Source organism: Schistocerca serialis, chromosome 3 (genome assembly GCF_023864345.2).
Source record: "Schistocerca serialis cubense isolate TAMUIC-IGC-003099 chromosome 3, iqSchSeri2.2, whole genome shotgun sequence".
NCBI lineage: Eukaryota > Metazoa > Arthropoda > Insecta > Orthoptera > Acrididae > Schistocerca > Schistocerca serialis.
The window spans coordinates 634368741-634393258 of NC_064640.1; the positions used below are offsets into that span (position 1 = coordinate 634368741).

The following is a 24518-nucleotide window of genomic DNA, read 5'->3' on the forward strand; positions in this document are numbered from 1 at the left end:
AGTCTGTACGTAAAGTGAAATTAGAAGTCGGTAGAAAACAAATCTTTAAAAGATATTTACGGTGTTCGCGGATTTTTGGTTGTTTGCTGCTGTTGGTAACGGTTCGCGTGACAAATGATGGTAAGCGAACATGAGAAACCATATTTGAGATGTGCGTAGCCAATCACATAGCTCGTCCATAATTTCCTATCCTTCGTCAATGAAATTAACGGGTATTTTATTTCATTCACAGCAATTTAAGCTGTACCCAACTGTATGCTATTATCTAATTGTCTCCGATCAACAATAACGAATTGCCAACTGCAACACGCAATGTTAGAGAGGGATACAGTAAATGCACTTTAGCCGACAAAATGGTGTAAAGAGGCTAAAAGCCTACGAAAGCAACCCTCTGAAGTACTTCTGTAGTTTCCAGTCAAACAACACAAAGCTAGTGTATCAGTTTCTAATATAATTTTTTTACGAAATTCTCATAGATTACTTATGTCTTTTCACAGGTCTGCCAGAAGCTATTTTCTGCTGCTGCCCTGTGTGTGTGTGAATTTCTAAGGGACCAAACTACTGAGGTCATCTGTTCCTAGACTTACACACTACTTTAACTTTTGCTAAGAACAATATACACACCCATGCCCGAGGTAGGACTCAACCTCCGGCGAGCTGCTGCCCTATGAAAATGCCATGAATATTAGTGGGCGTTATTATAGTTCTCCTTTGAGTACACACCTACAGAACAGCTTCTCCGTACGATAATCGCTACGACCTAGCACTTGAAACCCGTGTGTTTCGGGTGCGTAAATTTTCACACTTCTCTGTTCAAGTTGGACCTACACTGATAAAAGTCGAAATAAAAGCATCCTAGTTCACCGGTTCAATTTACAATTTACAATTGACTTCACAATTTTGAATATTAATTAACAAAGCAAATGCACGCGTGAAAAACGTTGAGACACTGTGGACATAACTGCGAGACAAACAGCCTACTCGTACGCCAATTGAATCTTTAGTGCACATTTATGGAAGTTCTTAAAATGTAGTACCACAACAGCGTAGTTTTTTTGCAAATGTTAGAAATGGCCCTGACAAATGGCTAGGTCAGTATTCGTCTAGGAACGTGTCTCCAAGTGTTTCACGTTTACCAGAAACCGAACTTAAAAATGACTCTCTGATGCAACATTACTACTTATGGCGCCGGCCGCGGTGGTCTCGCGGTTCTAGGCGCGCAGTCCGGAACCGTGCGACTGCTACGGTCGCAGGTTCGAATCCTGCCTCGGGCATGGATGTGTGTGATGTCCTTAGGTTAGTTAGGTTTAAGTAGTTCTAAGTTCTAGGGGACTGATAACCACAGCAGTTGTGTCCCATAGTGCTCAGAGCCATTTGAACCATTTGAACTACTTACGGCAATGAATGAGACGAAGTCTATTGACGATGCGTCCTTGTTAACGAAAACGAATGACAAATGAGGCAACGGATGACACACAACGGTAACGTGTTTTTTCTTAGTGTGCAAGTGTGAATGGCAAATAGCAGTGGACCGGAGTGAATGTGGCACGTCACCAAAGCCGTATTTCGCGAGCAGCCGCAGCCTTGGAAGAGCCTCTGCACTTGCTGCTAGCTGTAGTACAGTAACTGGCTGAACGGGTCAGCCGACTGTTCCCCCTTCCTCCACTGGTGACGTCACGAGTAGGGGAAGTGGGGTTTCTCCACTTCTGACGGCATCTGCAAGCAGTCGGCTGCCGAGAAGTGACAAACACCCATCATGATCGGCGCAGCCACAGGTGAGGCGATTGCGCTATGCATTGCTATGCCAGCCACACACATTCTCACAGTCGTACCGCTATTGCTGCGAACTTACATTTGAAGCCCGATAAGTGCTTGAGGGTATTAGTTTTGATAAAGAAGTTGCTCCTTCGGAACAGTTAGCAGGGCAAGTGGTACACTTGATGAAAGCAATTGGTTAGGAAACTAATTCCTGGGCACAATATTCCGTATGTAAAAATAAAATTAAACAAAAAGGGGGTACGATGTGCAGCTCGTTCATTAATTGACGTATTTGCTTTCGAAGTAATACAGTTAATTTTCGTGAAGTGCATAAACGAAAAATAACTATGAAGTCAGATATATCTCACGCATTCATTATATAGATCTTATTCTGAAATCAAACGCTGATAACTCGGAGAGTTGCCCCATGTCTGAGCTTTATATAGTAGTTAGGCTTTCGTTAACAGGCAATGATGTATGTTTTGTATAAATACCTCATAAATGAGCACTTCGATGAAGGGAAATGTAGAGACTGGTCCCTTGATTCGAACTGTCAGTGTTTCCCGTTCTTTGATAAAACTGTTTCGCATGATGATAAACCATGAAATACATCAAAATTACTGTTTAAGTACGCTTGGATGCAAAAGTTAACTAATTACCTCAAGAACTGTTAAATTATTAAAATTGTAAATTATGTACCATTGTCAAACGGTGTGATCATGCCTTTTCTTCAAAAGCTATTTATGAATTGATGTATCACATCAGTGCAGTGCAAATTACAACCACGTCAACCGCAATTAGCTGTTTTATGGGAAAAATGGTATCTTAATTGCTTTTAAATGTGAATGGTGGAAAAATTTCCTGCAGATAAAGGTAGTTGTTCGTTCAAAGGTTGCTGATGAGTTTATTCACGTGAAAAAAATATATTTAGGGCCTGCTATCGTATATTTCTTCAACTGACAGTTTGGGAGGACATTTGTAATGTTCTAACATGAATTCAAGTTGCCGATGCGCTGATATTACAAATATCTAATAACAAATGCATGGGAAAACAAACGCACTAATCATACATCGCGAATGTTAATTTCTTGCTCCATTTAAAACTTTTATAAATTATAGTCCTGTAGAAAGGTTGTTAAATCAGTAAGGCAAAATATCTGCATTCATTGACGAGGAAATTCATATTTTTTGTATTCCACGTAAAACTAAAGCTTTCGAAGTGCCGTACAATTGTATGTTCAGGCTTGACGATACAGTTAACCTACTCATCAGTCAGAAATAGTTTACGGTACTCGTGAAGCCTTGCACTTCGAAATGTCACAACAGGAACGTCCAATAACTTCTTGTCAAAGCAGGTGGTAGGGTTACGGTACTAAGTTTGCTGCAGTGGACACGTTCAGAAACGCAGCTACAGTGAATAACTGTACTACACCACACATCCAGCAGTATTTGGTAACGCACACTTGCGTAGTCGGTCTGGTAGATTAAATATTAGCAAGCTATCACAAAACTTAAATCTGTAATACTAGCATATGAGCTTTACAAGCTAACACATGCTGCCAAGAGTTGTATGTTTTCTGATTAACACCTCTTGAACATACTCAGAAGTGATCCTCGTGATCATTATCGCGCGTGCAAAACATTTCAACTCTTTCGTGCACGGAAGCTCTAGCCATAAGTTAGAGGTTAACAAATCCCAAGAATGGAAAGGTAAATTTGGTACATAGCCCAGGAAGGTAAGGAGGTTACCTTAATGAGATGGACCCGAATATAGACCAATACGTCACAACATAACGAAGCGAGAGACATGCTAATTTTGCTCGTCTATTGCAATCGTATTCAAACAAAATACTCTATGGTTAAGATACCAATGTTCTCAATTGCACTGGATTTAGGTGTAGTGTATCCGCATATACGCGAATTTCATGCTAAACATGGTGTGAATGTTACTAAGACGAGTCAGTTTGCTTTCCCAGCTTGTTACTTTAAATTGCTTTATGGTATTCGACACGACCTGAACACTGTCCGGCTGAATACACGAGAGCATAAAAAAGTTGAGACTACAAACAAAATTTTGCACAAATTGCTTACAATAAAATTAGATTAGCGCGCGGTTTTTCGCCCATCCAGGAGTCTGTATTCCTTAGTTTGACTAAATCGCTTGTGATGAATACCGGAGTGATCCCTTCAGAAGGAATAAGTAATTTCCTTCCCCATTCGTCTACGTCAAGCGATCTTTACTCAACCTGACCTTAAGCTCTGTGTCTGACGAACTCGAGATCGACAAGAGGTTAAACTTTCTTTACGTTATAGCCGAAAATATGTAAATGATCGCTGGCATTGCAGAATGCAGCTTTCCAGTTCTAAGCAAAGTGGATTAGAATTTAACATCCACGTCGCCGTATAGGTCATTAGACATAATGTACTTGTCGGACTAGAAAATGTTAGGGGAAGAAGCATCCCGTGAACTTGAAGCACTGGACCTTACATTCACTACGGCAAATCCAACGGCGTCTTGGGGATTTGAAACAATCCCACCATACTGGAGTTTCACTCCGAGGTTTTCAACTTCGGCAAAGAGAAAACGCTACAGAAGTCCTAAGAATAAAATTCTTTGGTTCTCATATCAAAAATCCATATAAAATGTCATCCTTTAACAACTTTTAGTAATGTCTTCACAAGACTATAGTATTTGTTGTAGCTGTTTCGAGTATATGACGGAAAAAATTGGCAAAACTGTTTCTGAAGTTCTCATGTAGGACCAGAAGAAAATATGTACTACACTGAGATTAACATGCGTCTCCCATCTAACATAAGAAAATTAACGGAAGTGGCGTAGTAGAAAGAAAGACTAAAATTAGTCCACAATATTTCCTGTCACGTACAGTCACTGCATAGTGAGAAAGTACTAAAAATTAAATATGCAAAAAATTTTGTTCGTCGCTGTAAAGTTAACCTTGACCCAAAAGATGGTTACTACATATTGTCGTATTTGAGGTGGATTGCGCTTGACTTCCTTCGACTATTCGAACTGACTTGGCTAGTTATAGGGGAACTGAGAATAATAGTGCAATTTGCATTTTGCACATTAACAAATCATAATCAGACGAAAGATGCGATAAGTGATTAAAAAAATCAAGGGACCGAACGGGAATAGAGCTGTAGATTTTGTAGTCTAGCACTTACCTAGTGAGTCACACTTATAACGGATAAGGTAGGATAAAGGATTCTTATCGAACAAGGATATGTCATTGACTGCACGCGACTACTGAGTCATACTTCACGACGACTTCTAGAGCATTATTTACGGACAACAGTTTTCTAATCCTGCATAACGTGATCAAATACGCTTTGACCAGCACAAATTTGTTGGCAATTCGATGTGTCCAGAATAAGGTAAATGCCGGCAGTTACTTACCTGCCCAAACTGAAACAGTGGAAACTTACACCTAGTGTCTGTAGGAAATTTACGAATAATACGCGAAATAATTGGTAACTTGTAATCGGAAATTTTATAGTCCCATACGAAACCGATGAAAATTGAGCCACAGTCAGTGACCATGCGCTCACACGCAGTTGCTGTGAGTGCACCGGGAAAGAAAATACTACAGAAAGGTTACGCTTTCGGATTTCAAACATTGTTGAAATGTGGTGTAGCTTGATGGACTTGTAACATCAAGAACTGCAAATTTATTAAAACTGCTTTGAAAACATAGATGCACTAGTCAAAAAACCACGGAGAAATAAATGGTGATAAAATTCAGAGGTAGAAGATAGTTTGTGATCTGAAGAGGAAACTTAGAGTATACACTATGCGATCAAAAGTATCCGGACACTCCCAAAACATACGTTTTTCATATTAGGTGCATTGTGCTGCCACCTACTGACAGGTACTACATATCAGCGACCTCAATAGTCATTAGACATCGTGAGAGAGCAGAATGCGGCGCTCCACGGGACTCCTGGACTTCGAACGCGGTCAGGTGATGTCACTAGACATACGTCTGTACGCGAGATTTCCACACCACTAAACATCCCTAGGTCCAATATTTCCGATGTAATAGTCAAGTGAAAATGTGAGGGGACACGTAAGGCGTACAGGCTGACCCCGTCTGTTGACTGACAGAGGCCGCCGACAGTTGAAGAGAGTCGTAATGCGTAACGACCAGACATCTATCCAGACCATCACACAGGAATTCCAAACTGCATCAGGATCCAGTGCAAGTACTATGACAGTTAGGCAGGAGGTAAGAAACTTCGATTTCATGGTAGAGCGGCTGCTCACAAGCCACACATGACGCCGGTAAATGCCAAACGACGCCTCGCTTGGTGTAAGGAGCGTAAACATTGGACGATGTCCGCCCCCGTTAGCTGAGTGGTCAGCGGGACGGAATGCCACCCCAAGGCGCCCGGGTTCGACTTCCGGCTGGGGCCGGGGATTTTCTCCGCTCAGGGACTGGGTATTGTTATCATTTCATCCCCTACTCCGACGCGCAAGTCGCCCAATGTGGCGTCGAATGCAATAAGTACTTGCTCTCGGCGGCCGAACTTCCCCGTATGGGGGACTCCCGGCCCACAATGCCGTATGCTCATTTCCATTTTATTCCCACTGGACGATTAAACAGTGGAAAAACGCTGTGTGGAGTGACGAATCACACAATGTGGCGATTCGATGGCATGGTGTAGGTATGGCGGATGCCTGGTGAGCGTCATCTGCCAACGTGTATGGTGCCAACAGTAAAATTCGGAGGTGGTGTTACTGTGTGGTGGTGTTTTTCATGGAGGGGGGCTTGCACCCCTTGTTTTGCGTGGCATTATCACAACACAGGCCTACATTGTTTTCAGCACCTTCTTGCTTCCCACTGTTGAAGAGCAATTCGGGGATGACGATTGCATTTTTCAACACTATCGAGCACCTGTTCATTATGCGCAGCCTGTGGCGGAGTGGTTGCACGACAATAAGTCCTGTAATGGACTGGCCTGCACTGAGTCCTGAACTGAACTGAATCTTATCGAACACCTTTGGGATGTTTTGGAATGCCGACTTCGTGCCAGGCCGCACCGACCGACATCGATACCTCTCCCCAGTGCAACACTCCATGAAGAATGGGCTGCCATTCTCCATGAAACCTTCCAACACCTGATTGAACGTATGCCTGCGAGAGTGGAAGCTGTCATTAAGGCTAAGGGTGGGCCAACACCATATTGAATTCCAGCATTACCGATCGAGGGCGCCATGAACTTATAGGTAATTTTCAGCAAGGTGTCCGGATACTTTTGATCAGTATATCAGTAATAACCTGAAATAACAAACGGAAGAAGTAACGATTAAAGATACAGACAGCTTTGGAAAATCCAGCTAGGGAAAATTCTGCTGAAATTACCTGCAAGTATTCAGGAGGTTCATGTTGCGTTGAATACATTCTGAAAACTACAGTTGGGCGGATTTGTTGTTACATAACGATACGAAAACTTCATCTTATCAGCACGTCTTCAACAGTTGCTCATAAATGTGCTAATCTGAAATTATCTCCGTCAACAACGTTTTCAGATTTTGGAGAAAGCATAATGAAAGCTGGAAGTGAAATGTGGACTAGTGGAAGAATCCAACGTTGTCAATTTCATTTAACACAGAGCTGGTGGTGAAGCATACAAATGATGGAACTTGCATATGACTGCTATTCTAGAAATGAAATCGGCAAATTTGTCTTGTATATTCTATTTGCTATTGCAGGATCCTAATATGGTTGATAGCTGTTTTGTTGAGGACTTAATAACAGCGATATCAGTGTGTGATAAGCTACAAACGTTCTGCGACTATTTAGTAGATATTTACACATACAAAACCGCACTCTTGCATCCACCAATGTGGGCAGAGCTATGCTGCATTAGACACAAACCACCAATGCTAGCGAAAATTTCCACGGCTAGTAAAATAGTCCGTTCCACTCCCGCAGTGCAGATAGATTTCTTGAGGTACGGTACTGAAGTAAATTCAGCTCGACATCAATATTGCAATCAATTCCTCAAAAAAACAAGAAATCTTATCCAGATTTAAAAAAAAAACGGGAAGCAACAGTAGGCTAACTTGAAAATGGAAACATTACAAGAATGCAATATGAGAAATGAGTTACCTATGAAGTAAAACCTGAGGCAGTTCGCCTCGTGGTGCATCCTGGGTAACGATAAACGAAGCGGTACAAAAATCACCGATTCATATTTAAACAATAGCAGGATAAGCAGTGGTTTTTCCTTACTACTTACGACAGAAAATGTTTGCGTCGGTTAGAAGTATGTTATTACCTGAGCTGTAGGGTAATTTTGTGGTCCTTCTCTGACAGCCGAAGGATTGCCTCCAGGGCTCCAGACGATATCCTGAAAATAAAGAACGGTTGGTTTTAGTAAGCTTAGGGTTACCAGACGTCTCTTTTTTTGACTAACAACGGTCCAGAATGATTTTTAGGAAAACCGGGGAAATGTATAGCTAAAAAAAATACTACTGCTTCAACTCGAAAGTGCGGAAATACAACTGAACTCTCACAATTGCAAACACTAAAGAATTTAATCTTTCTTCCAACAATATATTTTTCTAGCCTTTCCTCTGTCAGCGCCGCGCTGAGCTCGTTACTACTTCAGAGCAACTGAAATAACTGGTGTGGCCACTACAGTGAAGTACCAGCTACAAGACAGCCAGTTAAAGTATTACGTATGCAACAATGCAAGATACCTCGGCTTCTAACAATTTCGAATTACAATGATCATTTTAAACTGCTCTCTTCTCAGTTTGTTTTTAGTTTTTAAGTGAATTAGTGTTAATGTTCAATCGAAACCATGCCAAAACGCAAATGTGCGTTTACCGACGAGTTCCAGAAACGGTTTCCTGACTTCGGGCTGGGAAGTACCAACTAAAAGACAGTGTGTCTCATCTATCCATTTGGTACATTCATTTCAATTGCTAGTAAAGGTAAGGTTTATTATCGTGCGGCTGTTTGTCCGTAAATATAAAATTGACATTGGAAATTCATCTGTAGTACTTTTGTTATAATGAATAACTTATAATACGTGCATAATTATTTTGCAGGAGGTTAGACCTAGCTCACCAAAACACTGGTAAACACAATACGCTTGTTTGTACTGCTTCATCTTCGTCCAAAGTCGACTTTTTTGCACAGTAGGATTCCAGACTGGCCCATGCAGCTGAAAGCACCCCATTTTTCATACGGTCAAACATCATCAGAGTTTTAAATCAATGGACTACACAGGAAAGCTGGAGAAAGTCTTAATCAAAGACTCAAATACATCTGTCATGGGTTCGCACTAAAACAGAAGCAATTATTAATACTGCAGTGTCACTTCACTCTATTGTCTGTTGACCTTTTAGAGGTATTTCATGTTTCGGTATTGCAACAGGTGGCAATAACCATGGTCCTGTGAAATTATTTCCAATTCTAATGTAATACTATGAAGTTAAATCTGGAGTAATTCCAACAAAAGTGATAGAACTTAAAAATACTTCAAATGAACATTCTCAAACGACTGCATCTTACGTATGCGATACTCATACAAATAGAGATACTGATAACAGATTTTGCTTTTTACCAGGGACAATACCAATACTAATTTTTGTGAAATTAGTACACTACTGGTCATTAAAATTGCTACACCAAGAAGAAATGCAGATAAGCAGGTATTGATTGGACAAATATATTACACTTGAACTGACATGTGATTACATTTTCACGCAGTTTTGGTGCATAGATCCTGAGAAATCAGTATCCAGAACAAACACCTCTGGCCGTAATAACGGCCTTGATACGCCTGGGCATTGAGTCAAAGAGAGCTTTGATGGCGTGTACAGGTACAGCCACCCATGCAGCTTCAACACGATACCACAGTTCATCAAGAGTAGTGACTGGCGTATTGTGACGACCCTGTTGCTCGGCCACCATTGACCAGATGTTTTCAGTTGGTGAGATATCTGGAGAATGTGCTGGCCAGGGCAGCAGTCGAACATTTTCTGTATCCAGAAACGCCCGTACAGGACCTGCAACATGCGGTCGTGCATTATCCTTTCCGCAGGAATCGAATGAGGGGTAGAGCCACGGGTCGTAACACATCTGAAATGTAACGTCCACTGTTCAAAGTGCCGTCAATGCGAACAAGAGGTGACCGAGACGTGTAACCAATGGCACCCCATACCATCACGCCTGGTGATACGCCAGTATGGCGATGACTAATACACGCTTCCAATGTGCGTTCACCACGATGTCGCCAAACACGGATGCGATCATCATGATGCTGTAAACAGAACCTGGATTCATCCGAAAAATGACGTTTTGCCATTGGTGCACCCAGGTTCGTCGTTGAGTACACCATTGGAGGCGCTCCTGTCCATGATGTATCGTCAAGGATAACCGCAGCCATGGTCTGCGAGCTGATAGTCCATGCTGCTGCAAACGTCGTCGAACTGTTCGTGCAGATGGTTGTTGCCTTGCACACGTCCCCATTTGTTGACTCACGGATTGAGACGTTGTTGCACGATTCGTTACAGCCATGCAGGTAAGATACCTGTCATCTCGACTGCTAGTGATACGAGGCAGTTGGGATCCAGCACGGCGTTCCGTATTACCCTCCTGAACCCACCGATTCCATATTCTGCTAACAGTCATCGGATCTCGACCAACGCGAACAGCAATGTCGCGATACGATAAACCGCAATCGCGATAGGCTACAATCCGACCTCTATCAAAGTCGGAAACTTGATGGCACGCATTCCTCCTCCTTACACGAGGCATAACAACGTTTCACCAGGCAACGCCGGTCAACTGCTGTTTGTGTATGAGAGATCGGTTGCAATCTTTCCTCATGTCAGCACGTTGTAGGTGTCGCCACCGGCGCCAACCTTGTGTGAATGCTCTGAAAAGCAAATCATTTGCATATCACAGCATCTTCTTCCTGTCTGTTAGATTTCGCATCTGTAGCACGTCATCTTCGTGGTGTAGTAATTTTAATGGCCAGTAGTGTAGTATTAGTAGAATTGGTACAGATCGGGAAATGTTCTCGCTCACCTGAAAACAGTTCAAATGATAGATTAGTAGTATAAGACTGCTCTTCTCACGTTTCACGTAACAGTACTCAAAATGGTGTTGCTGGGGGGCTGACATCCGAAGTATTAAAATATTTAATTCTGTTTGCACAGTGCGCACTGAAAGCCTGACTTCTGTGAATACATAGATGTGCTATCTAGGCAATTAAGTCGTTCTATGATTAGGCGGCGGTCTCCTTTCCCTTGTTACAAGACTAACCCAAACGTATCTTGCGCAGAAATCATATTTCATTCCTCAAGATGCAATATGTGTGTGCACGTGTGTACGATGCCACAGTTAAATTTCTCAAAAAATGGTTTTCAGTATTTACAACGATGCGTTTGAAGAAATTTTCCAGGGAGGAATGATGTGGAACAAGCACCTATGTCTCTAAATGATGAGCAATACATAAAGTGCTTTGACCAGTTCTTAAATTTTTGTCGGTTTTTGAGGAAGCAGGCTAATGGAGATCAGTTGTCAAATGATCTCTGGCGTAAATATTTCCAAGAGACAAGGAATGTCGTTTTTCTCAGAGCTACTAAAAATTTTAGTTTTTCTTTGCTATTCCTAGTCACAACGCTAGTGTAAAAGGGTTTTCTCACTAGTAAACAAAGGACCAAAGATAGAAATAGATTCAGTGTTAAGTCTGTTAAGGGAATTAAGTGTGCATTATAAGCATTGCTTTTATTTGCCTTTTATGATTATTTGCTGCAAAACAAGTAATTACTTTAAGAAATTGGTCCATCAAATGAGTGCTTCAGAGAATGATATAGGTGACTAGTTTGTATTAAAATGTCACAAATTATTGAAACGTATGATTAATTAAACTGATACGGAAAACTACCTATTATGTAAGTTTCATTTGCAAATCACACAGGGCAGTATACTTACATATTTTCATGGTATTAGTTGCAAAAATTATTTATCTTAATGCCACTTCGGTAAATGTCGAGTAACCTATAACAGTTTTGCAAATTCTAGTGTGAATCTAGAAGTGTCCTCAGTTTTGAAGATTCATCTTGACAACCCTAAGTAATCTACTTATCTGAACGGCGAACAGTTACAGATCCCTTTTTCATTTTTGTAAACGCAGGTAATCGCCAGATGATTCATAAATTGATGAAGTTTCTTTCGCCCTACTACATATTAACAATGTTACTATACAAATGTATTGCAAAGTATTTAAACGCGCGTGCATGAGAAGAAAAGATTAAAAAATCTATAAATTTAGTTTTAATTGGCATCAGACACCGCTGACGTAGACTGGTTCCGGCAAGCCCCTTGCGGGGAAGTCCAGAAAACAAGGAAAAAAGCGTGAGGTAGGAGGGAATGAAGTGCCGCAAAGCAGGTTGATGTTTACGCTGACCGCTGCCGGGACAGTTGCCACCAGCATGTAGCAATCTTCGCCATCAGCAGCACGAGGGTCAAACACCACGGCGAGTGAGAGCCAGTACTGGCGGAAAATGACCTTGTGGGACGCTCAACATGTAACCCACTCAAATACGCGCTGCAACAGGACGGCATACTCCTGCTTATTTTGTGTAGACTGCACGAAGGAACTACGGTAAGTCTCGTAGTAACTACGTTATACATAACGCACGCAATTAAGATGATTCACTGGGAGACGAATACTGGAATAAGCTACATATTCTGTAAGCCACTGTGCAGTATATTGCGTGAAGTACCTATACCACTGCGTCCAGTTCCTTTCGCACATGGTGATTAAATATATGGGTACGTATGTGGTACCATCTTATTTTGACGCTCCCTATGTGGTATAAATAGCGGAAGCAGAGTAATATCGCTCTTCTAAGACTACACGAGAGGACTTAGGCGAGAAGAACGGCACCCATCTTCCAACGAATCTCATTAAGTCTCCTCGGCATCTGACACTTCAGCATGATCTATACTAAACTGTTAAGATTGTAGCACCACGTCTCTGAATTCCCTATCTCCTCTGACGTACTTAAGGGCTCAAAACACTGACGCGTTGCTTGATTTGCCGTAGACTTGCACGCCGTTTCCTTCACATATGTACTGTACTTTGCCACAACCTATTGGAAAAATGACTTTCGCCGGCCTTTATTTTCACTGATTTCACATGTTTGTAAAATTTCGTAGCGCTTTGTTGTTAAAATTTATTTAAATGTTTAACGTGTATAGTGTTATGTTAAAATGCTACAGTTTCTTCTCTTGTTTGTTGCATTGTTTTGCATTTATCCGCAGCTCAGTATAAAAAGAGAACTATCGACTTCGTTCTGTATTTCCATGTAGTGATTTGGTGAGGATGCTTTCCTTGACTTGAAGTGGCAACGAAGCGATCTAGCAACGTCAAAGTGCGGTGCTCTCGTTCAGTAAGTGCGCGAGCGTCAGGTTGATACTCGTCACTCTATAGTACGGTGCTTATTAGGCGCTACAACAGAGGCGTCGTTAATCACATGGAGGTTTACCGTTTACGTACGTTCCAAAAAGTACTTCCTTCCACACATACCTTGCCAAATGGTTATGGCAGTAAAAGTGGGTAAATTGCAGCTTGCCCAGAGGCCTAACGACAGTCATTCAGCCCGCGCACCATTCGGGTGAAGAACAGGAAATATAGGCACATGGTAGAACGCAGTTTAGATACCATGGCACAGAAAGACAATCCAGAAGTAGTTTTCCAAGACTTTGCAGCGAAGCAAAAAATGCGAGAGATTACAAGGAAGAAGTGCGCACTTTGAAGGAAACACACAATATCGACAAGCTGAAAGAAAATAATCGTTCCGTTATCTGACTCCTGCTAAAGCCAGTTAAGTTCATAACAGGTCGCAGGAGTCACTCAGTCTACAAATACCTTGTAGGGGCTACTGCGATGGAACAACTCATTTCTCCTGAGGTGTTTCGTGCCTTTGTTGAACTAAAACTGCGCTGAAGTGCTAAAACTTAGAAGTCAATCTACATAACTTGCAGCTTTAAGAAAATGTTCTTTAAAGCTAGCCACAATAATAGTCAGCTTAAAATCATTTCACTCTTCATACAGCAGCTTCTGATTCACTTTTCAGTAAATGATGGCCATGCCACCTGTCATTAAACAACTCCCCCCCAATGCCGTGGCGTCATCAAATTGCAAAACTGCCTCGTACCCCTGGTGCGTATATTTCGAAACTTACCTGGCAGTTCGCTGTATATTGCAGAATAGTAGTTCGTTATTTTTTGAGGTGTGATTGTGATATCCGATGTATTAATGGTGCTATCCGGTTAGATCTTTATAAAACAAGCCTAGTGAAAATAATGGCAGCTAGTACTTAATTGCAGAGAAATGAAAGGTGCATACTTTCATACTTAAAATGTGCCTTTAGATTACACCCCGCAGGGGGCTCACGACTGGCGAGTACGTGCGTGGCAAACATAGGGCTCCACGCTATAGACGCACATACTTCCTTCCCTGCACTGGAATCTCTCATCTTTGAATTTCCCTCCGTTTTTCTCTTATGGTGGCAGCCTCTGATGTCGACCAAGGCATTCCCCGTGTTCTGGTTTCCTTTCTCGGAGTATTCATTCAGACACGCGCAGATTAGTATTTAAAGTACGAGCTTGGCAAATACGTAAATTTGGAAACAATTATTGTCCTCACAGATGCCAAGTATTTGATACTTTAGGTGACACTATAACATTTAGCACTTCATTCATTGCAGAATGATAGTTTCACATCAGAGTAAAATTATCTACAACTTGATAAAAAGTTCTGAATATCTTTTCTATTAGCACACAGTCGAATCTAAGACGGTACTCTCGTGTTAAGCAATGATTACGAGTGGTCGCTGATTACGGATACTAGGCAGAGCGGCACTGCGCTCGGACATAACTTCCCAGCTGCGGCGGCGTTAAGGAAATACATGGGGCATGTCTACATTGACATCTGAGATTCGTTGATGCGTCGGGCAACGACTATCTTCAGTTCTGGTGCAATCGTGAGTTACCAACTCTTGCATGAGACCTCGCTCTACCGACAACACACTTTCACTTCTCTATAAATCGTTTTTCTGCTTTGACAGTAGTATTGCCTTCAGTGCCTCGCTTTTACTACTCCTACGTACTTTCCTCACCTGAGCACATTCCTAGTGGATGTCACTACCTCCGGATGAACGCCGAACCCTTGACTCGGACAGATGACATCGCTGTTTTGCCAATTTTAACTGTCCAATCAGTCAAAATCTGCACTGAAATTTTTTTGTAGAGGAAGAATACACCGAAAGAAAGTAAATTTTAGCTTTCACGTCACACAGTATGTTTCAAAATATGTTGAAATATGAAAAATCTGTAACTCGGCAGGCGACTGGAAGGATTTACACACCTGCCATAGCTGTGGCGCACAGCGCATGTGCAATACGGTGGGCACATATCTTTGGTTGACGACATATAATCGGACTACATGGCACAACACAATCATTTGTAAAGCGAATTGCAGATTTTGTTGATAGTTTGACACAATTGTTTAATTACTATTTGCTCTAATTTGAATCTCATTTAATATCTCTAATAATGAATTACCTTTGCGCTATCGCTAAGTGTTAACAATGGAGAAAAAATTGAATTTTCTTTGTGATTTCTTGCGTGTGGTTGGTAATAACATCTGTCTTTAAGTGCCAGAGGTTCACAGTAATGTGGAATCCAATTACTGTTTCCAACCACGTGAAAACGAAATACGAGGAACGTGGTATACAATCGAAATCACTTCTCCTGAAATATATATATATATATACATGCGTTAATTTCGTGGACATTCATTCCAATGACGTCGACATTTTGTTAGAAATTATGGAAACATTAGAACAAACTGGAAATAACTCGGATGATTCCGTGAATTGTGGTTCACACAACGATTCTGTGCTAATTAAAGTCCAGAACAAAGTTAGAGTACCTTCCAAGCTCAAAGAAAACATTTACAATAATACATCTAACTCAGAAGGAAATGTCTGTAAGATTTTTGGGTAAATGAAGGCGGGAGAAAAGCTCGAACTTAAGCAATGTGCGAAGCTGGTTTCGTTTTGTCACATCTGAACATGAACTGTGTAACGGAAGAAAGATTCAAATGAAGTACGAAATATGTGCCAAAATGAAACTCGTACAAGTATGAAAGAAAAACTAGTAGAAAGATTGAGACCGACTCGTTACTCAACGCACCGTTACTGATGATTTATGGGACTGGGCTCATTCAATTGCAATTGAGGTGACCATTACTGATTTCCATGCTTCTCCGACCTGGTTAAACAGATTCAAGAAATTATACGGAAGACGAAGTCACAAGATTACGAAGTTTACCTGAAGTAAAGATGCATAGACGTCATTAAAAGGAAATACTATACAAAAATTCGTCGCTGATGTGAAGATAAAGCTTCTTACCACCTAACAGCTGCGCATAAAGCGAGTCAGGTTTCGTGCAAACAGCGCTTTATCATTTTTAGCAAAAATGAAGTCACTGTGCAGTCGAATGCTACAAGACGTTCTTATACAACAATCCCAGAGATAAATCAGTGGATTACTGTTTCCACAGCTTTAGCTCTGTCTTCAGGTACATCAAGCCAACTTAGGCCAAAAAAATTAAAAGCAAGGACTGTTTACTTGCAAAATCTTCTAATCGACGTAGCAAAATCAGCAAAATATGGGAAATAATAATTTTCAATATTTGAAACGTTTACCATCCGCAGAAAATTTCATTTCTTTTGTTGGACTTTGGGCCTGGACATAACGACACCTCTTTCTTTAGGAGAACAACGAAAAGAAATTCGGATTCTACCTGGAACTAATGGTATGCTTTAGTCTCTCGCTAATAATTTTTTCAACCGTGCAATGTAATTTTTCCAGAAAATTGTCGGACAATATAATATTCAATAGCTCTTCGTCATTTCAAGTTCACCAGTGGGACAGTATTGTTAATTTTCAGTAATTTCTACATTGTCAGTTTGCATCACCGCATCTGAAGAATTTGATCAAGTATGCCTAGTAAGCACCACTATATGCAGAACGGCCACGATAATTTCTTGCGCATTTCAGTTCTGTCAAAATAAAACTAGTAATTACTGTAAATAGCCTGAATGAGTTCATTTTTCGTTTCAGTTGTGCCTGGGGTATGGGAAACGTCCAATACACTCTTTCCATTTTTGTGATTACAAGCAACAAACAAGGAGCTGTTCCATTGTTAGCAAAATATACGATATTCAAAAATTATAAGAACTGTTCTACAGAAACTGTTATAAAATAGCCGGCCGTTGTGGACGTGCGGTTCTAGGCGCTTCAGCCTGAAACCGCGTGACCGCTACGGTCGCAGGTTCGAATCCTGCCTCGGGCATGGATGTGTGTGATGTCCTTAGGTTAGTTTTAAGTAGTTCTAAGTTCTAGGGGACTGATGACCACAGATATTAAGTCCCATAGTGCTCAGAGCCATTTTTTTTTTGTTATAAAATATTTAACGTCAACAAATCTGAAATAGTTTAGTTGTCGATATGAACTCAGATATTCAAAAAATTGATTTGAGTCTTTTGGTATGGTTTAAGTCCTTAAAATTCACCTGTCTACACGTTGAACTTCGAGCTACGCGGCGCTACATCATCTTGTCAAGGTTGCTTCTGCTTATCCGCCGATTCGCGCGACCGGAAGGAAGGGCTGTACAAACAGCTGTTACAAGCTGTTCATATAGAAAAAATGAGTAACCCCGGTTTTTAAAAATACTGCCAGTGAGCCTTTACGGCTAGCATTTTGACACTGCATTTCTTTCGATGTATTATTCCTGCGTGAAAAAATTTCAGCGTTAAGTTTCGACATGTCAGACTGGACCATTTCCTTGCAAGTTATTCATGTAGTTTATTCTCCATTTTTATTAAGAAATTTCTTGGCTTTGTAGGAGTAAACAGCTGTCTAAGTTGGGAACGAAAAAACTATCTGGATATCAGAATAATTGTTTTGCTACTAAAGTGCATAGCTTGCCAGCAGATATCGAAGATATATTGGCAACTAAACATAGTTTCAAGGCCTGTGCTGTTAACAGAATAAGCACCGCGTAAATTTATGGCACGGAACAGTCATGATCATTCTAAGGAAAGTAAAACCTCATTCGATAACAAGCTCTTCTTACGAGGACCAAAGAAAATTCTGGGGTAATAAAGGTGGCTCTACTTATGGCGACCATTAGAGACAAAGCACTAATTCAGTTCGACAGTCTCATAAACTGGATTACGAAAATCGCGAAATACCTAATTTTGAATTCTCGAGGCTGGGGATAAAGAGGTCAGGCCGTTCGGTATTTCAGTGGAAAGCAACACCATGTGTTCGATGAACCATATCATATTTTATTACGCTGATAAGGGGACCGCGCCAATTCATAACCGATTTAGACCAAATTTATGGTATATGCAGAGCTTTGTTAGAAATTAAAGTAACAGATGTGGGAGCTCCTGATGGAAATGGACATGTCTTGTGGGTAGGGCCTCCCGTCGGGTAGACCGTTCGCCTGGTGCAAGTCTTTAGAGTTGCCGCGACTTCGGCGACTTGCGTGTCGATGGGGATGAAATAAGGACAACACAACACCCAGTCCCTGAGCGGAGAAAATCTCCGACCCAGCAAGGAATCGAACCCAGGCCGGTTAGGTATGACATTCCGTCGTGCTGACCTTTCAGCTACCAGGGGCGGCAGCTCCAGATGACAAAGCGTTTAGGAAAAAATTGCATTTTTGACGCGGCGCTGGTAGGACGAGGCTTTAACTACTTGTTAGCGTAGTTGTTAGGCAGCGGTTTGGGCAGCGGAGAGAGGACAGAACGCTAATCCGAGGGTCACTGGGTCGAGTTCCTCGGTGGATAAGTTTTTATTTTAGGACTTTACGTTCCACTGCAAACAGATCGAAATAATTCTCAAAATATTGTTTATTAATATTTCCATAAAACGCATAAAAGGCAAAGGAAACATGAGTATTGTAAATAAATTTCCAAGAAGGAATTTAAGAAGTACCCAAGAATATCCTGTATAAAATTAAACATTTATTACTTTACAGTTGATTTACATGTTCAGGGGTGATACGTGTCGTAAAAACAGATGAAGCTATAATTTTTTTGGTGTCCTGCACACGTTGTAAGCTCCGCATTTTTACAACTACATCGATGTTTTTAGGTTTCTATAAAGAGACAAATTTGGTTTACATTCATAAAAGGTTCTCTCATCACAGTTCGGCTGCAAACCACGCTAAAGCATTATTTCGTCAATATTGACAAGAATAGTTGATCATCTACAATGGACTGTGTTTTGAAGCGGTCTTCTCGGGATGTGATTACTTTTTCTCTCGCTGCGAAATAAGAGCAGTTTTGAAAAGTTTGTGAGTAAACTACTTGCGTGACGATAAAAAGACATTGCAGGGACGGATTAGCGGAGTGCATTGGAGTGCTATATAAAGGCGATCCTTCATATTGAAAAGACTAGTCATATAACTGTAGTATCCCCCCCCTCCCCTCTGGTCAGTAACAGCATATATTTGTTCTCCTCCACGTAGGTGTTCATAGCACAAGGCAGTTTTTTTTGTAAGTTCCTCATATTTTGATGAAATGACATTCCCACATTTTTCCACACACTCATCCCCCGTTTTTCTAATCCTCGGTCCAAATTTTCCTTTCTTTCCATTTCATGTCTTTCTATGGAAATATTAATAAGATGAGTATATTTCGTTTATTTGCAATGTAACATAAAAAGTGAAAAGAAAAATGCTTCCTCATAACTACTCTACCCCGCGACTCTCGCATTAGCGTTCTGTGCTCTTTCCGTGGCGCCGACAGCTGCCTGGAAACTGCATTAACATAAATGGGTCATGCCTCGTCCGATCCACGCCGAAAATGCTATTTTTTTTTTCGAAATGTTTCTCAATCTGGAGCTCCCACTTCAGTCACTTTCATTGTCAGCCAAGACCTGCATATATCATACATTCGGAGGAAATCGATGATGACGAGCAGGCGCGATCCCATTATCTTTTGTAGATATTTATTGGGCAATCAGTGCCTGTTCCATTCGCCTAAAGAGCTTTCCAAACATACTCTATTTTTCAGGAGCCCCAAAACGCACAACGTTCTGCACTACACAGGATAAAATGACCAGCTGAATACTATAATAGGTGTTTGCCGGCTCATAGATCATACTGAATTTCTTTGCTGAACGAAAATCTAACCTCCTCCTAATCGATGCACCACAGAAGCAAATAACTGCTATTCTTCTTACAGTAGATCCTTCCATAATTCATTCATATGCGCAAGAACAGACTTAAGTTTTTTTTTGTAGCTGAAAGGATAATGTTCATCAGCATTTATCAAACTACCATAGAAAACATTAACATAAGTTTCAGGGCACCCTAAGGAACCTGTGGCGTTGCAGTATCGACTAAGTAGACATTGTATACGTTAATTCAGTGCTGAGTGGAAGCATGCGTCAGCGTGCGTAAACATCAGCATCAAATAACGGTGGCGTATTGCGTCAATTCAACGCATGCATCGGAATATCTTCCATCATGAGTAGTGGAAATCAACCATTCGCCTAAGACTGCAACGTGAGCCAGATGTTAATGATGCAACAGTTCTAACTTCTTTGCGTTACTTAAGTCAACCAACACACTACATGGTCAAAAGTATCCGGACACCTGTTGTTGGAGATTAATATCGGGTGTGTCTACCTTCTGACTTTCTCAGCTTAACTGCAGTATACTGGGAACAATGTCTGAATGTCGGGAGAAATGTTACTGTCCACAAACAATCGCCTCAGATATTGCCCTATGACAGCATGCAGTGTTATGCTGATACCAACGTTTATTGTCGTCGAAATGGTGCTCTGCTGCACGCAGTGCACAATGTTGTAAAACTGTTGGTATCCTTCTGCATTTAAAATTTTCTTAAGCACAATGACGGAACCACACACTAACCACCAAAAACCCCCACATCGTACCACCTCATCCTCCTCATCTATACTCCGCTGTTGGCACTAGAAACGATGGCAGGTAAGGTTCTCCAGGCAATCCCCAAACCCTTTCACCGGATTGCCACAGGAAATAGCGTTATTCATAACTCCAAATATTTCATTTCCAGTTACACAGGGTCAGTGGTGTTGCTGTTTAGCCTACCTCAAGGGTCACTTGTTACTATTGGCTACAGAAATGCATGGCTTATGAGGAGCTTTTCGATCATCGTACCCCATTCTTTTTAACTCCCTGCAATCCTTGTGCGTAGCCGGACTGTTGGTAGTACTTAGTGTCCCTGCTCCCTGTCCATCAACGCTGCTCTTCGTTTAGCTGTGGTTGTAGCTTCGGATTTCGCCTTCTTAATCGCATCACCAACAGTCGACTTCTGGAGCTGGTAAAGAGGTGGTGACAGGAAGAGAATTCAGCCATCCTTCCAATTAACCATGCCAAATCAGTAAATAACCATGCTGACCTTGCGTTGATGTAGGACAAACGCATTTTAGGTATTTTTCATAATATAGTCCCTAGTATCTGACAGTGTCGTTTAATTAACACAGTGCTCTCCACCTCTTACACTAGTGGATCCGCCTCTCCTGGTCATTTCGAATTACACAGGGCTTCCCAGATACATTTGATAAGATAGTGTGTGAACGGCACCCACTGAAAGCACGTCTCCTATTGGTGTGGTAGTACCTAGTCGAATTGTTTTCGTATAGAGAGATGATGATAAAAACTTCTAGTATCGTGTTCAATTTTGTTTCTAAATAAAACTAGATTCATTTTGCTGCTTTAGACTGACCCCCATGCAGGTCTGGGGATTAGAATAGGCCTGAGGTATTCCTGCCTGTCGTAAGTGGCAACTAAAATGAGTTCCTCACGTTTCGGCCTTTATGTGATGGCGCCCTGCAGGGTTTCACCTCCATTCTTAAAAATTTTTCCGAAGAGCGAACCAATTGGGAAGGACGCCTTACATGGTGCATCGTGTCCATCGTGCATTGAGATCTTTAGCCCACTTTCTTGTCATCGCATAGCAGCCCCGCCCATTCTCCATCTCTTGGGGGAGGACATCTTCCCGGGTGCGTTTTCCACCATGCACTATGCAGTGTCGCTTTCTGCATAGACGATGTCCATGGACTTCTTAGCACCTGATATCCAGCACGGTAGCCAGTCCGTTGTGGTGGGGCAGCCATGTACCCTGTTGGTTGTAGCCCCCTGACCACACAGGAATCGCTCTGCTGATGGCTGCGCCATAAACTTCTCACGTATGCCAAGGGGTAGATGCCCATCCTCCTGGGGCATCGTAACTCCCGGCAATGGCCATCCTGCCAAGTGGCCTTCGCAGCAGCTGGGTGGCGCCCATGGGGAGGGCCCCTGGTCGGAGTGGGTGCATCAGGGTGGATGACATGAAATGAAGCGTAGTCCATCTCTTGCTGGTGGTGAAACACCAGCAGTCTCTAAGCGATCATGAGCTCAATTCAATGCACAGAAGTATGACCCCAAATCGTTCCCCTCCCTGGCCACACCATGAGAGGAACGTTAGGCCAAGGATGGCAGTGGATCTTACTCAACCCAGTACCTTGTATGTTAGTGAGCTGATGGGAATCTTTCATGACAATGAAGCCTCAGTTTTTTGTTGAGCATTCAGAGGACAAGTTTGGGGAGGTGGAGGGCTTGTCCAAAATGAGATCTAGGTCAGTCTTGATCAAAACAGCATCCTCTGCCCAGTCACGGGAGTTACTCGCTTGTGACAAGTTGGGGGATGTTTCTGTAACCATCACGCCCCATAAGAGCTTAAATATTGTCCAGGGTATCATTTCACAGGGACTGTCTTTTGCAGTCCGACAATGAGCTGCGCGCCATTTTAGAGAGAAGAGGTGTACATTTGGTCCAGCGAGTCCACCGGGGTCTGAGGGATAACCAGGTTGCACCAGTGCCTTCATTTTGGCCTTGAGGGTAATACATTACCCTAGAAGGTCAAGGTGATTGTCTACCGCTGTGATGTAAAGCCCTATATCCCTCCTCCGATGCAGTGCTTTAAGTGCTGGAAGTTTGGCCATATATCTCCCTGCTGTACTTTCAGCGTCACATGTGGAGATTGCAGATGACCATCATATCCCAATACTCCATGTGCCCTGCCTCCCATCTGTCAACTGTGGAGGGCACCATTCGCTTTGCCTGCCAGACTGAAAGATTCCCGAGAAGGAAAATCATGGAGTAAAAGACCCTGGACCGACTGACCTACACTGAGGCTAAGAGAAAATTTGAATGCCTACATTCTGTGCATACGACATTGTCTTACGCTGCTGCTACAACAGTTCTGGCACCATCAGCTCTGCCAACCCAAGTCATCTCTCAGAGCTGGAAGACTACACCTGCCCCCTTGATGGTTGATGGTGGGGGCATTTCCCTCCCTGTTGCTCCTGCAACATCTGCTTTGGGAGCAACAACCCCCCCCCCCCCCAACCATCAGGGATGTCCGTCCCCACTTCTAAGCCAGAGAAATGTAGTCTTCTTTGGCTTCTCTCGCTACGAAGGGGTCCCTTGGGTCACTCCCTTACCAGGGTTCAGCTAGTGGGAAAGATGACACCTGCCAGTGGCTGAAGAGCCCAAAAGCAGCTGGTCATGGGGCTTCACGCTCATCCTCCATCCCAGAGACTGAGCCAGTGAAGTCCTGCCGGCCAGGGAAATCCAAGGAGCAGTGAGAGAAATCAAAAAGGAAAACCCCTAATACAAAGGAAATTGTGGTGGCACCCACACCACTGCTACCAACAAGCTCTGAGGGTGGGTTGGACATTTTGGCATCTGCTGTGGACCTAGATCTCGCCACTCTGACACAATGGATATAGACTGCTCATGCAGTATGTCAGTGACAGCAGGAGTCTCTGAGGCATAAACTGCCTCACTGAATGTTCCATGCCTTCCCAGTCTTAAGATGTCATCCTCAAGTGGAACTGCGACAGTTTTTTTTTCCACTGCCTGGTGAAGCTATGGCAGCTCTTAAGCTTTACACCTGCTATCTGCATTGCCCTCCAGGAAACGTGGTTCCCAGCAATGTGGACCCCTGCCCTCTGTGGCTATGAGGGATATTACAAGAACTGTAGTGACTGTAATAGTATCAGGTGGGGTTTGTACTTATGTCCTAAACTCAGTCTATAGTGAACCCGTGCCCCTTCATACCCCTCTTGAAGCTGTGGCTGTCAGAATGACAACACAGGAAATAACTGTCTGCAATGTATATCTTCCTCCAGATGGTGCAGTACCCCTGAATATATTAGCTGCACTGATCAATCATCTTCCTAAACCTTGCCTACTTTAGGGAAATTTTAATGCCCATAACCTCTTGTGGGGTGGCACCATGCTTACTGGCCGAGGTAGACATGTCTAAACTTCACTGTCTCAGTTCAACATCTGTCACTTCAACAATGGCGCCGCCACACATTCCAGAGTGGCTCACGGTAGTTACTCAGCCATTGATTTATCAATTTACAGCCCTGGACTTCTCCCATCTATCCACTGGAGAGCACATGATGATCTCTGTGGTAGTTACCACTTCCCCATCTTCCTGTCACTGTCCCAGCATCAGGCCCACAGACGCCTCCCCAGATGGGCTTTAAACTAGGTGGACTGCGAAACTTTCACCTCTGCTGTCACCTCTGAATCTCCCCCACACAGTAACATTGATGTGATGGTTGATCAGTTGACTACAACCGTTG

General features: G+C 42.4%; 2 protein-coding genes across 5 annotated transcripts in view; one reads left to right on the forward strand and one right to left on the reverse strand.

Annotated features, from left to right (window-relative positions):
• The window catches only part of LOC126470515 (constitutive coactivator of peroxisome proliferator-activated receptor gamma-like), a 750708-nt gene that overhangs the window by 252854 nt on the left and 473336 nt on the right, over positions 1 to 24518 (reverse strand). For all 4 annotated transcript variants that reach the window (XM_050098423.1, XM_050098425.1, XM_050098426.1 and 1 more), the window contains one exon: positions 8062 to 8133. In XM_050098423.1, coding sequence (XP_049954380.1) covers positions 8062 to 8133 — 72 coding nt within the window. The remainder of the gene's footprint in view (positions 1 to 8061; positions 8134 to 24518) is intronic.
• The window catches only part of LOC126470517 (leukocyte elastase inhibitor-like), a 63196-nt gene continuing 40315 nt past the window's right edge, over positions 1638 to 24518 (forward strand). The window contains exon 1 of the mRNA XM_050098428.1: positions 1638 to 1775. Coding sequence (XP_049954385.1) covers positions 1757 to 1775 — 19 coding nt within the window. The 5' untranslated portion in view covers positions 1638 to 1756. The remainder of the gene's footprint in view (positions 1776 to 24518) is intronic.